Source organism: Brassica oleracea, chromosome C9 (genome assembly GCF_000695525.1).
Source record: "Brassica oleracea var. oleracea cultivar TO1000 chromosome C9, BOL, whole genome shotgun sequence".
Lineage (NCBI taxonomy): Eukaryota > Viridiplantae > Streptophyta > Magnoliopsida > Brassicales > Brassicaceae > Brassica > Brassica oleracea.
The window spans coordinates 48,278,547-48,292,196 of record NC_027756.1 but is presented as its reverse complement, the minus strand read 5'-3'; the positions used below and the strand labels follow the sequence as shown (position 1 = coordinate 48,292,196).

Genomic DNA, 13,650 nt, shown 5'->3' with positions numbered 1-13,650 from the left:
CCTAATATTTCGTCGTAAATTCGTAGCAAAATTCAACTACCAGATTCGAAAATTTTCTATATATATGGAGGTTTGAACATAATTTTAAGCACACCAACAAGAAAAAAAACGTGAAAAAAATGTCGGGCTTGGGAAATATTTTCGAGTTGCGGAGGTGGATGTATATGCATAGAGATGCTAACGGGAGAGTGACGAAAGAATATCTTGCTGGGTTGGAGCGTTTTATGCATCAAGCAGATTCTACACCGCTCGCCCAAGAAAGCGGTAAAATATTCTGTCCTTGTAGGAAATGTAACAATTCAAAGTTGGCAAATCGTGAAAATGTTTGGAAGCATTTAGTAAATAGAGGTTTCACGCCAAATTATTATATCTGGTTTCAACATGGAGAAGGTTATAGTTATGATCAGAATGAAGCTAGTAGTAGTAATAGCAACTTTCAAGAAGAACCGGTTGATCATCAATTGCATAATGCACATAGTTACCATCAGGAGGATCAGCCGATGGTAGATTATGATAGGGTTCATGATATGGTAACTGATGCATTCGTAGCTCATGATGATGAAGATGAAGAACCTAACATAGATTCAAAAAAGTTTTATGAATCTATGTTAGGTTCTTCATCTTCATCATCATGAGCTACGAATGCATCAGTTACCATATCATGAACCCTATCATAATCTACCATCGGCTGATCCTCCTGATGGTAACTATGTGCATTATGCAATTGATGATCAGCCGGTTCTTCTTGAAAGTTGTTATTACTACTACTAGCTTCATTCTGATCATAACTATAACCTTCTCCATGTTGAAACCAGATATAATAATTTGGCGTGAAACCTCTATTTACTAAATGCTTCCAAACATTTTCACGATTTGCCAACTTTGAATTGTTACATTTCCTACAAGGACAGAATATTTTACCGCTTTCTTGGGCGAGCGGTGTAGAATCTGCTTGATGCATAAAACGCTCCAACCCAGCAAGATATTCTTTCGTCACTCTCCCGTTAGCATCTCTATGCATATACATCCACCTCCGCAACTCGAAAATATTTCCCAAGCCCGACATTTTTTTCACGTTTTTTTTCTTGTTGGTGTGCTTAAAATTATGTTCAAACCTCCATATATATAGAAAATTTTCGAATCTGGTAGTTGAATTTTGCTAGGAATTTACGACGAAAAATTAGGTTGGTGGCAAAAAAAACGTGTTAAGTTGGTGGATTTCTCGTTCTTTCCTCGTAAGTTATTTCCTCGTAAAACTCATGCTAAAATTACGACGAATTTGCGACGAAACACATTTTTCTCGGAAAAACCACGTTAACTTACGACGATTTTACGAGGAAAAGCTTTACTCGGTATTTTACAAGGCCATTACGAGGAAACTTTATTTCCTCGTAATTTCATCGTTAAGTCATCGTAATTTCACGAGGAATAGTTTTCCTCGTTAAATTTCCTTGCTAAATTGTGTTTTCTTGTAGTGTATCCTGAATTTTGATGACGTTACATGATACAAAGTCAAATAGTTCTACAACCAAACGATCCAATATGCGTTCGGCATTAGTCGATCTTCATATTTTTTTAACCAGCGAAGGGATAACATTAACATATATCTAATTAACTTAACTTAGTTCGTTAAATTAAGCAAAAAATATTGCTCTTAAATTGTAATTATTTTGCAAGTGTGTGGTTTTGAGTGGTTGTTGAGTCATCAGCTCCTAAATATATTAGGTTATATAGCCTTTGCCCTAGCCTTTATAAAACGACAAGCCAACCCTGCCTAACACATCTTGCTTTCCTAGTGCAACTATAAGGATCGTTTTTGTGTGGTTTTGTTTTTGTTAATAAAGGTCTTTGGGAATCTATATATAATAATATAAGAGTTAGATTTCTTGTATCAACACGATGTTCTCTAAGTAACTTGATTTAAGTACGTAACATTTGAAAAGAAAATTCAATTGTATATGGTGGACCAATGATTCATTATGTGAACTAAAAGATCAGTGTTCGATTACGACTCATTCAGGTTCAATCACTGTGAATGTTTTAGATGTCAAGAATACTTGGTCAATACTACTAGCTAGTCTCAGAGATTATAATGTATGTTTTTGTTCGGAATCATCGAAAAAGACACTCTAGAAGATTTGAAATGATTTGGTAATGCGCAATAAAGGGGTTATTAATTAGTATATGTGGGATTTACATGTCTAGTGTAATTGTATGGTTGGAATTTCAGTGTGGCATGGTTGTGTTTGAGTATGGCATGGTTGTGTCTAGAGCCCAAACGACAGTTTAGAACATAAATATATACATGGATAAAAAGAGGGTTTTTTTAAAATAATTTGGTGGTAATATTCTAATTAAATATTTATTATATTTCCAAAAGAAGGTTAAACTATCCACTTCCAGTCTTTAATTTGATAATTTAGATTTTACTTTCTGTGTGATATTTATAATAGAAAACACCCCAAGTTTTTTATATTTTATCTAGGACCTCAAAAAGTCTACGCATAAACCATAATAATGATGTTATAATGATGTTAATCAGAGAAGAGAAGCAAATCTCAAAGGTCCAAGAGATTATCTTCTTATTTTTCTATAGAAATAGAAGAGCAATTGGTGAGTTATGAAGATATTAGAACCAAATAAATATTATAAGCTTTATAAATTGACTTATCATCACTACTTTATATGTTGGCTAACAAAAGCATTAACTGATTCTAAACTTAAATAATTTTGAAACCCCACAACTAGAAACTACATTTTCTCTCTCTGATGTAAGCACATAACACTGATCCAGAACTTGATTTATCCACAATATACATATTATACCCCAGTCTTCAAATGTCAATCATGGATGAAAATCATGATCCACTAGATGGCCATGGTACTCTCTCATATACTTACATGCACCGGAAACAACTTGCCATTTGGTTGTTAAACTAAATAACTAATCCTAGCATGATCGATGTACCACATCCACATCCTTGTATCATAAACACATCCAAAGTTATGCTTATGTGTGTTGATAAATTATGACACCCTGAATGCATGCGTGTAATGGTTATGTTTGTATCAGTATAAGGAATACTTTCTCTAGTATCAGTCTCATCCATCGAGCCATCAACCGATACAATATCCCAAAGGGACAACCAAATTAGTCATTTTAAACAATCAAAAAATAAAAAAGTATTTGTAGATTTATATGGCGACCTATTATATTTTCTTTTGAAAGATAACTAACTAGCCTTCTCAATAATTTTAAGGAAAACAAAAACATGCCAATGGGTCATATAGAAGACATATATAAAGCCACCAATTTGCAAAAAAGTTTGGTCCACTTTTATGGCTTTCTCAGCTGTATAAACACCCCCTTGTCATCCAACCTCCACCATTATCTCACCCTCTTTGAGCTCTAGAGAGAGAAATTGACCATGCAGCCACATTATGATAGCTCAAGTCTTAACAACATGCAACAGCAAGACTACTTCTACTTAAACCATTACTACAACAACTTAAACCCTTCCAACAACAATCTCAATATTTTCCCATACCCTCAATTTCAAGAACTTAATCTACAATCTCCTGCAAGCAACAACTCTACCACGTCAGATGAAGCAACTGAAGATATATTCGTCATCAACGAGAGAAAGCAAAGACGTATGGTATCTAACAGAGAATCAGCAAGAAGGTCAAGAATGAGAAAGCAAAGACACTTAGATGAGCTTCTCTCGCAGGTTGCTTGGCTTAGAAGCGAGAACCAGCAGCTTTTAGAAAAGCTTAACCAAGCCTCGAATAGCAATGATCTTGTTCTTCAAGAGAACTCGAGTCTTAAAGAGAAAAACTTGGCGCTTCATCAAGTTATCACATCCATGAAGAAGGTTATAGGAGCAGGAGGAAGCAGAAGCATCAATGGCAGATACTCTTCTGCTTCCTTGGATCATGACTTCTCTTCTATTACAGATGGAACTCATCAGCCATCATGAGTTGTTTATTATGATCCAACTTTTTAAATTCTGCCTCTAGTCGATATCTGTTTTCTTTGTTTGGTATCCGTCAAATTACGGCCCATATATATCTTTTGAGCCGTAAGCAAAAGCGGATTTTTATGTATCTTTTCTCTGGGCCAGACTTAGGTCTAGCACCGTTTCCAACACTATTTTTCTACGGTTTAACTACGTACCAAAGTATATTTTTAACATTTTTAGTATGAAGCCATAAAAAAGCAAAATTCATACAACTTTTTTTTTTATAAAAACAGAAATAAACCAAAATAAAATTACCAATAAATGACATAATAAGCTCAAAAGAGCATATAGATATAACTCGCCAAAGATTGAGATAATACTAATCAATAAACTAAATTTCACGAGTTCTCGAGCCATTAAAACATTACTGAAAAACATCTTCAGTGAGTAGTTGTTACAGACAGGGGGGGCTATAACCGGTTACGTATGACTGTGGTTTGTGTTCTCTGGTAACAGTAGTTGCGATTCTCATGTCCACTTGATTTTCCTCAGCAATGTATATTCCAACAACCAATATTGGATTTGAATGAGTAGTACCTTATTGCTTCCACTCTATTTTGCAAGTGAGTGTAATGCGCCAGGTACAAGATAACATCTCGAGCATGAACGAATGAGCAGAGGGGTTCCTAAAGTGTATTGAAAAAGGCATTCGCTTTAGGCTCCCAAATAATATTACTTTTTTTAGGGTCCTAAAATTTAAAATAATTTCTGATCTAGTTGTTGAACTTATTTTCTAAAAAACAATTTCCACAAGAATCGATTAACTCACTTTCTTAATCCATGTATTTTTTTTCTTATATGACATAATATAGCATATTTATATAATAAACTTATTCTTGTAAGTGTTAAATTTGTGTTTTTGGCGAATGTGATATATCGTATAAAAAAAATTATTTTCATTATAGTTTTTTTTTGAATTGAATGTTAAATTGAATTCAAAAGAAAAATACTTTGTTACATCATGTGTTACCTATTTTAGAGTTTCTTCTATCTTCTCCAAACTTTAACTACTACAATTTTATAATAATATGAAAACTCCAAAAACTCTATCTTGTACTAAACCATAAGGCCATTCCTCCTTCATACTCCATATCTCCTTTCTGCCTAATTATAGTGAATCTATTCCTCATCTCCTTGTCAATTCTTTTAATTAGAAGCATGCTTGGTGCTGGATCTTCTCCGTGCCTTCTTCTGTTTCTTTCTCTCCATATGGCGTGGACTGCTGATTGAAACACATGTCTTGTTATAAAGAGAGCAAGCTTGCTCCAGCTTGAAGCTTGTGATGTGAGTTTGAGAATGTTCTCCCATTCCATCGTATATAGATCACCCATCACACCTCTTGCAAGCGTTTCCCAAATCTGTAAAGAGTATGGACACTCAAAAAACAAATGCTTCCTTGTCTCCAAAGGTTCTTGACAAAACCCACAAGAAACATCAGCATTTTGGTTCCAACTTCTAACCCTTTCTCTAGTAGACAGCTTCTCATGGATTGCATATAAGTTTATTTTTATTTTCATTATAGTTGTATATAAGTTTATTTTTAAAACTTGCCTTAGGTCCCTAAAACCCTTCGCACGGCACTGCGAATGAGGCTTCAAAGATGGCACGATCTCTTGAAACTGCTTGGTTATTTTTTTATCCACAATACCGGCTCGAAAAGAATTCAAAGATCCGTCTCGAAAATATCAATTTTCACCAAACCTATGATAGCCTAATAGTGACCACTGACTTATTAAACATAAATAAAAAACAATCTACCATCGATCGAGGAAACCGACAAAATCGACAAACCGGTCTCTCTACAAGAAACCAGTAATTAAAGATATAACTGTCTGATCCATCAGGAGCCAGCAACTCTCAAAATGTACCAAAGTTTGAAAACATGTTTGATGTTGCCACTTTAGGACTTCTTGATGATCCACGGCTTTTTTTTTTTTGTCAAACCACTTGCATTAAATCAAATCGAACCAGTTCAAACAACATTTAACAATCTAGAAAGGCTTGATTTAGCTAGAGTATCAGCCTGAGAGTTTTCTACACGAGGAATAAAAACAACCGACAACGGTCAGAAGAGAGTGGCAAGGCTTTTGACATCCTGGAGGACACCTGCAATCTCATTCAAATCCACCCCTGCATCAAGGATCGAAATAAGGACCTGGGAGTCCGAAAACACTTGGAGGCTTTGAAGATTTAACTCTTGCGCCTTCTTTAGAGCTTCACGCAAAGCCAACGCTTCCGCCATCAAAGCAGAGCACTCGTGTGAGCGATTTGAGGAGCCCCTGCAGAGCACTTCCCCTGCTGCAGTCTTGATGATCCAGCCCATTCCTCCTGCTTTTGAGGTTTCCTGCCAAGCACCATCGATCCAACAAGAAGGGACTGAGGGGAGACGTTTGCTTAATGGCGCTTTCTGCCCTTCTTCTTACTTTTCTTGGCATTAGCCCCCTCCTATTCCCTTGCATCTGTCACCGCCTTGGAGATAACATCTTCAACTTGGAAACATTTGTTTTCAAAGATCAATTTATTTCTTGCAATCCAGAGATTCCACAAGAGCCATGTCGTGAGCAGGGAGGCCGTTACTCCTGCAGGAGGGAGGGAACCTTTCGAAACATTTGTTGACAGCCAATCTCTAAACGTTTCAGCTTCAGACACTCTGTCAACAGGTGTTACGAGGGGGGCTTTGGCCCAGACTTCTACCGCAAAAGGGCAATCAAAGAAGAGATGAGTGATGGTTTCCAGCTCTCCACACCTTTTGCAAGTCAACTCAGAATGGATTCCTCTGGTGGCGAGGAGTGCTCCCACCGGCAATGCATTGTTTAAATGATCTGCGGCTTTATTAATGGGTTTTAAAGAGCTTCGTATATACATTGGCTTAGTAGGCCCATTAAAGTTAGGCTTCTCTCACTCGCAAAGTCACAATAATGCTTCTGGTAATTCTCAACCCTATCAGTCATCACAACAAATATGCCAAGTTGATGATCTTTCCATGGACAACTCCATTGTAAATAGAATTACAGTAGGCGTACTTGAGTTGTTAAACTTATTAGATTGGAATTTTTTTCTGTAACTCGTCTCCTAACCAGTAGTTACTTGAAAGTTGAAACTGCTGGTACTTATCTTTGGGATATGTTACTTGTCCATAAAGGCTGGATGATATACTAGGATGTATTTTTCGTATTTCTTGACATCTTGTTGGAATCTTTTTGCTATTTTACTGATTTTCTGATACAAGTGCTACAATACAAAGTAGGTTTACCATGGTAACTGAGATCTAGGCTTATATGTTCCTCAGAATAGTTACTGAGGAACTCCTCTTACATGTACACGTAAGTTATTTTCCCCTGGATTATGAGGAGGAAATCAAGATAAGATTATGATAAAGGTACACTATCAATTATCTATGTTAGCATTTTTTTTTCTTGTTCTAGCAAAAAGAGTGAGAATCTAAGAGGGTCAAGGGACCATGTAAAAAGCTTGTGATTGTAAGTTTGGGAGCTGGTTTTTAATTTCCATGGCTGTGACTCACTGGCTGTGAGAAACGATCTGAAATATCTTTAGATATTTTTAAAAAAGTGCAAAGTGCAGCAAGCTTTTCTTTCACTTTATGCACTTTTTTTTCACTTGGTTGTTATATCTTCTTAAAGTTCTCGAAGAAGAGAACAAATATGGTGATTGATTGGTTCTATAACTAGACGCTAGGAATATGACTATGTCAAGTAACAATTCATGTGATGCGTAGCTTAGTAGACCTTTGGCTGAAAACATATATATGCATGCGTAGAGCCGAATCTTTCGATTGTACGTAATGTTTGGTACATGAAAGACTTCACCAGCTTAATCATGGAATTGTAAATGAACCGTAGACGCGTAGCTCTATGGCATATTCCAGATGGCAAAAAGGGCATCATTTAGTAACAATGTCACTTCTCTTTATTATCTTTTTGTTGTCCACTTGTCATTCTTTTTATCAGCATATACATTGGTAAAGTGAGCAAGCATATATTGCTCTTTATTATCTCTAATGTTTATGCGGATGGCCCATACATACACATAGGCATTAAATCATTCACAATCAGCATTGTTCACGTTGGTTTATGGACTTGTGTTTAACTAATTGTGGAGTAGACAGCTTGTGTTTAACTAATGCAAAGGAACAAGTATACTACTATTAGCAATAGCTAGCACCAAAACTACACACCCTTGTACATAGCAGCATAAGTAATCATTCTTGAAACCAGGAATTGCACCAAACCTTACATAATCTTAAACTGGACATTTATTTACAGCTTAGCAATCTAGTAATCTTTATTTTTGGCCATAGAATGAAGGAACAATGCCATATCCTGTGTCGCAGTACATTAGCATTGTGTTGTACTCTTGGTCCTCTACTTCGGTTTCACTCATCTTTGCAAACCGTCCATTTATCCTCGGTCTTCTCTCTGCATATGCCTTCCTTGAAGCATACCTTATTGTCTTCTCAAACTTTCTTCTCTTCTTCTTCTCTCTGTATCTCAGGACTCTAGCTTCTCTGTCCATTGGACTGAGAATCTGAATTAGAGGTTCAGGTAGTTGTGCTGTCTTCCCTTTGTGCGTTTTTGGATGTGAAACTGTTGTGTCAGGTGCTGTCTGCTCCGGCACAAAGTCAGTTTCCATTGATGGATTGTATGCCTAATTACAGAAAAAAACCAAGACAATTCTCAATCCCCTTGGTAAGAGAGGACTAAAGAGATGCAAATTTCTTTTTAATTATTATAAACGTCTGGTAAAAGTTCTAAGTACTTACAGATTAATTCTTGGTAGCTAATATGTGATTTGTGTGTATGATGAAAAAGAAGCAAATATTCAAAAGCCTTACGTTATGGTTAATGGAACCGTTGTTGTTGTATTGGCTTCCTGAGGAGCCATATGTGATATTCTGTTGCTTGTTCCGCAAGTTTCCTCTTGTTTCTTCAAGTTGGAGCGGAACAACTCTATCTCCACTGTAGTTTTTCTCTGGTACGATGCAGTCTTGTTTATGTCGAGGTTGATTGTATTGACTGGTGAACTTGTAGTCCATACTGGAGTTGTAATCAGCAAGGTCTAGGTAGTCATCACTAAACAACAACTCATTGTTCTGGTTGTTGTTGTTGTTGTGATTGTCACTGTTCTTAGGGAACAACCATGAAGCCGTCTCTTTGGCATCCTCTTGAACTAACACCACTCTCTTCTCTGGCTCGGTCACTGTTGTGTGGTTAGCGGTGGCCAAGGAGCTGCAAGAGTTTCCAGTTATCGGCACAACTGGAACTCGCTGATGGCGTCTAGCAAGAGGGTTTGCGGAGTGAACCTCTAAATCACAGGCTGTGCATAGAGACACATCATCTGCCTCACACATAAAAGCAGCAGGGGCACGCTCACATGACTCGCAGACCCGGACACGTTTATGGCGGGAAGCAACGCGATTGGCAGAGTGGACTTGAGCATCGCAGCTATTGCATAAGTAGGCAGAGTCAGCATGGCAGTACACGGTGCAGATGGTTGACCCGCATGTGTCACAGGCTGGTGCCCCTCTGTTGTTCTCTCTATTACAAATGTTGTTACTCTCTTGTTTGAACATATTTTGCTCACTGATGTAGTTTGTTTGGTGGTGTGTGAGATTGCGTCTGAGAGAAGGGGCTAATAAAGCTTTATCTTGTTGTGAGGGAATCCGAATCCTCAGTGCTTACACGTGGCACAGACCTATAATTTGGGAACGGTTCACACATTGCTTATTATAGATTTTCAGCTACTTGCCACTGAGAGATTCTCAAGAGGATAAAACACCATGTGGTGTTACTATATTCGTGCCACCTTTTACTATTTTCACTTGGATTTATTTATAGTAAAGCTAGGTAGGTACTCTATCTATGTGGCTCCAGGAAAAGTTTACATAGTTGAGTATTCTTCTTGAACCGTGTGATAACTGTCCAGGTATATCTCCGAGTAAGGTTTCATGTCTCATAGCTAGGGATGTTAACGTGGTAAAATAACCCAGCCCAGCCCAACCCACAAATAACCCAACCCTGTTTATACCCAACCAGCAAAAACCCAGAAACATCAAGGTTGAAATCCAAACCAAAAAAATAACCCAATATCCCAAAGTATTATCTTATTTCCTCTGAAGATCATGTAAAATATTAATATCATTAATGTGAGCTTTAATATATAAACAAGATTTTGCAATTTTATAGAAAACTTGTTTTAGCGCAAAAACTCGTTTACGATTTTGGCGGAAAACTCGTTTTTTTCGGAAAAAAAATTATGTTGCAATTTTAACCGGAAAACTCATTTTGCGGTTTTAGCAGTAAACATCGTTTTGACAGGAAAACTCATTTATGGTTTTAACGAGAAAACTTGTTAAGTTGTTTTTGTGGTTTTAGCGGAAAATTTTCTTTTTGCGGTTTTTGGTCGGTAAATTTTTTTTTTGTGGTTTTGGTTGGAAAACTCGATTTTTGCGGTTTGCGGAAAAAATAATCTTTCTGGTTTTGGCGTGAAAATTCGTTTTTGCGGTTTTGGCGGAAAAACTTGTATTTACGGTTTTGACGGAAAAAATTGTTAGATTTTGGCGGGAAACCTGTTTTCGATTTTGGCGGGAACAATCTTTTTGCGATTTTTTTGGCGGAAAAATTCGGTTTTACGGTTTTTGCGAGAAAATTCGGTTTAGCGGTTTTGGCAGGAAAACTCGGTTTCGTGGTTTTGGCGGGAAAACTCGTTTTTGATTTTGACGGGAAAACTCGGTTTTTCGGTTTTGGCGGAAAAACTCGGTTTTTCGGTTTTCCCGGGAAAACTCAGTTTTTCGGTTTCGACGGGAAAAATCATTTTTCGGTTTCTGCGGGAAAAATCATTTTTTCGGTTTCTGCGGAAAAAATCGTTTTTGCGGTTTTGGCGGAATTTTTCGGTTTCGGCGGGAAAAATCGTTTTGGCGGGAAAATTGGGTTTTACGGTATTGGCGGAAAAACACATTTTGCGGTTTTGGCGGGAATACTCGATTTTACGGTTTTCAGTCGAAAAACTCGATTTTGCGATTTTAGCGAAAAAACCCAATTATACGGTATTTGCGGAAAAATTCTATTTTGCGGTTTTGGCGGAAAAACTCGGTTTTGTGGTTTCGGCAGAAAAACTCGATTTTTCGGTTTTGGTGGAAAAACTCGTTTTTGGTTTCTGTGAGAAAATTTATTTTACGGTTTTGGCGGAAATTTTTATTTTCTTGGTTCTGACAAAAAAAAAATGTTTTTGCAAATTTTATATAATTTAATTAAAATGTTGAAAATCTATATATATAATTGAAAACACATGGGTACACCATTACCCTTTTGTATTTACCCAACATAAATATGAGTTTTAAAATTAATACCCATGGTTGACCCAATGGGTAAAAACCCAACCCATTATTAGTGGGTTTGGGTAAACCCATGGGTAACATCCCTACTCATAGCCATCACCAACTGTTACCTGGGCCACAAGTTGCAGGAAAATTAGGAGTCCAAAAGGAGCAAGGTTAGTGTTAGTATATCACATGTTTATATTTAATGTAGAAATTTGAACTTAAATCACCATCATGGTAATAAAGAATGACTCATGGGTGTGTCAAATGTCTCTGTAACAATTTGACAATATGATGAATATATTGTTTTCTGCAGCTGTATATATGTTTCCATATTAGCTTAATTTTATACTGTTATGTCTCAGGCCAGATATGGGAAGTTTCATGACTTGTCTTTATAGGATCACAGAGAAAAGTAGCGTTTTGAGCTATGCTCTCGTTTACTCCATAGGATCAGTAGATGCATATTTAAAAGCACCTTTGTTTACTATTTCTTGGTTAGCAGCTGCAAACTATCTGATGACAGTTCGTGTACGGTATATCCATCATCTTGGGTTTGCTTTTGTACTAGTAACCACCAGTGCTTTGAGTTGCCTTGTTGGTGATATGTTAATAATGTTTACTAAGTGGAAAGCTACAGTATATGAATATGATACTCTTTAGAGTTTGAGGACACTTTTGGGTTCGGTGGATGTACTAATGATACCCATTTATGTGGTCCAAAGGTTAGAAGACCCTAGTGGCCAAATTCATGTGGCTTCCTTCAACTCTATGAGTCTACAGCTGAAAACTGAGCTTGCTTGTATAAAAAGGCTGGTCCTAGTATACACTTTTCGCATCTCTTCCTCTTTCATTTATTTACACTATTTTTTTTCTAGTAAGGGACGACTTTAAACTCTCAAAATGTTTTTTTCTTGGTAACTGGAGCTTAACTTCAAGTTCTTGTTATTTACTGGTTTTTTGATGAATGTAACGGAGAAATCTCATGAAGGAGAAGAATTCTAGGTTCATTACATTAATGATATGAAAAAGTGGGGATTTTATAGTGGTTCTAGCTCATGAAGAGAGTTGTGTATTGGCCCCTTTTATCACTTGTAGTTCAAGAAATATAGTTTTGCTTATTATTTCTCTTTGCCTATCTGTGGTTTGGAACTTCATTCACAAGTGTAGACCTCCACCTTACATGGAAGTTGCATTGGAATTATGTGAAGGAAAATTCAATTCTATGCCAATTAGACTCAGTTTTAGAGATATTAAGGGAAAAAAACTATGTGATATTATGAACCAGATTGTGGATGGCTCATAACCAAGAGATTATGATTTGTAATCTTTCCATTTATCTATGACGATGTAATCTCCTATATAAAGAACCTCTATGTTATGAATAAAGATAGACTTTTCCATTACTTTTATAACACGTTATCAGCACGAAACTCTAAATCCCTAAGCTAATACTCAAATCGAAAAACCCAAATCGGTTTTTACAAGTTAAAATTTGATAAACCCTAACCATATATCTATAAACCCTAAATAATATAAGTATCATAATTAATTATACTATAATTATCAAATCACATATTAAAACTCTAACCGAATATTTTTGAAATCAAAACTATTTTCGGTTTTGATCATTGAGGTTTTAAATCTGATTGAATCTGCTGCTATGTTGCTAGAAATGTTTGACCGTTAAGTTGCTAGATTTATTATTCTCATCCTGCTAGTTTAATAATTTTGATCTGTTTAAGTCTTGATTAAATCCGATCTGCTTGTTTTTATTAATGCTTTAATCACATTTAGGATTGATAAATTTATTTTCTCATTCTGCTTGGTTAATTGTTCATCTGATTTAAAATTGTTTAAACCGACCAGCTTGTTAAAACATTGATTGAATCCGATAGGTTGATAGATTGATTGAGGTTTACTTGTTTAAAATCCGAATGATCTGATTGCATGATTCTTGAGGTTTAATATCATCTGCTAGGATTGATAGTTTTGTAATCTGATCTGTTTTAAATAGAAACCCTAAATAATATTGATCTGATTTGGATGTCTTTGAGAATTGAGAATCCGTATGCTAGGTTGATAAATTCATGATAAAATCTAATGTCTTGAGGTTTCAGATTGTATGCTAGGTTCGATTTTATTGATTGATCTGAATAGAAATCATGAAACCCTAATTCTAGTCATAACCTTAATCCGCATATCTGAGACTTGGACTCCTAAATTCATTGTGTTTATGAGTTCTATTAAATTAATTGATCTGATTATATGTTTTTGAGGTTTGATAAATTC

The 13,650-nt window shown here is 36.2% G+C and overlaps 2 protein-coding genes across 2 annotated transcripts; one reads left to right on the top strand and one right to left on the bottom strand.

Annotated features, from left to right (window-relative positions):
* Positions 1-3,356: 3,356 nt before the first annotated feature.
* On the top strand, positions 3,357-4,140 carry LOC106317068 (basic leucine zipper 43-like). The gene has a single exon (XM_013754927.1). The coding sequence runs from the start codon at positions 3,429-3,431 to the stop codon at positions 3,978-3,980; it is 552 nt and encodes a 183-aa protein (XP_013610381.1). The 5' UTR covers positions 3,357-3,428; the 3' UTR covers positions 3,981-4,140.
* A 4,069-nt stretch (positions 4,141-8,209) lies between these two features.
* Positions 8,210-9,713, bottom strand: LOC106316836 (zinc finger protein CONSTANS). Its single transcript, XM_013754700.1, has 2 exons — positions 8,875-9,713; positions 8,210-8,687 (listed from the first exon to the last, which is right to left on the bottom strand). Exons 1-2 carry the CDS (start codon positions 9,610-9,612, stop codon positions 8,325-8,327), a joined length of 1,101 nt encoding a protein of 366 aa, XP_013610154.1. The 5' UTR covers positions 9,613-9,713; the 3' UTR covers positions 8,210-8,324.
* Between the last annotated feature and the right edge of the window lie 3,937 nt (positions 9,714-13,650).

Coding starts and splice junctions, on each gene's coding strand:
- LOC106317068 (XM_013754927.1), top strand. CDS start 3,429: ATGCAGCCACATTATGATAGCTCAAGTCTTAACAACATGCAACAGCAA.
- LOC106316836 (XM_013754700.1), bottom strand. CDS start 9,612: ATGTTCAAACAAGAGAGTAACAACATTTGTAATAGAGAGAACAACAGA. Junction 8,688..8,874: donor ACGGTTCCATTAACCATAAC/GTAAGGCTTTTG, acceptor TTCTGTAATTAG/GCATACAATCCATCAATGGA.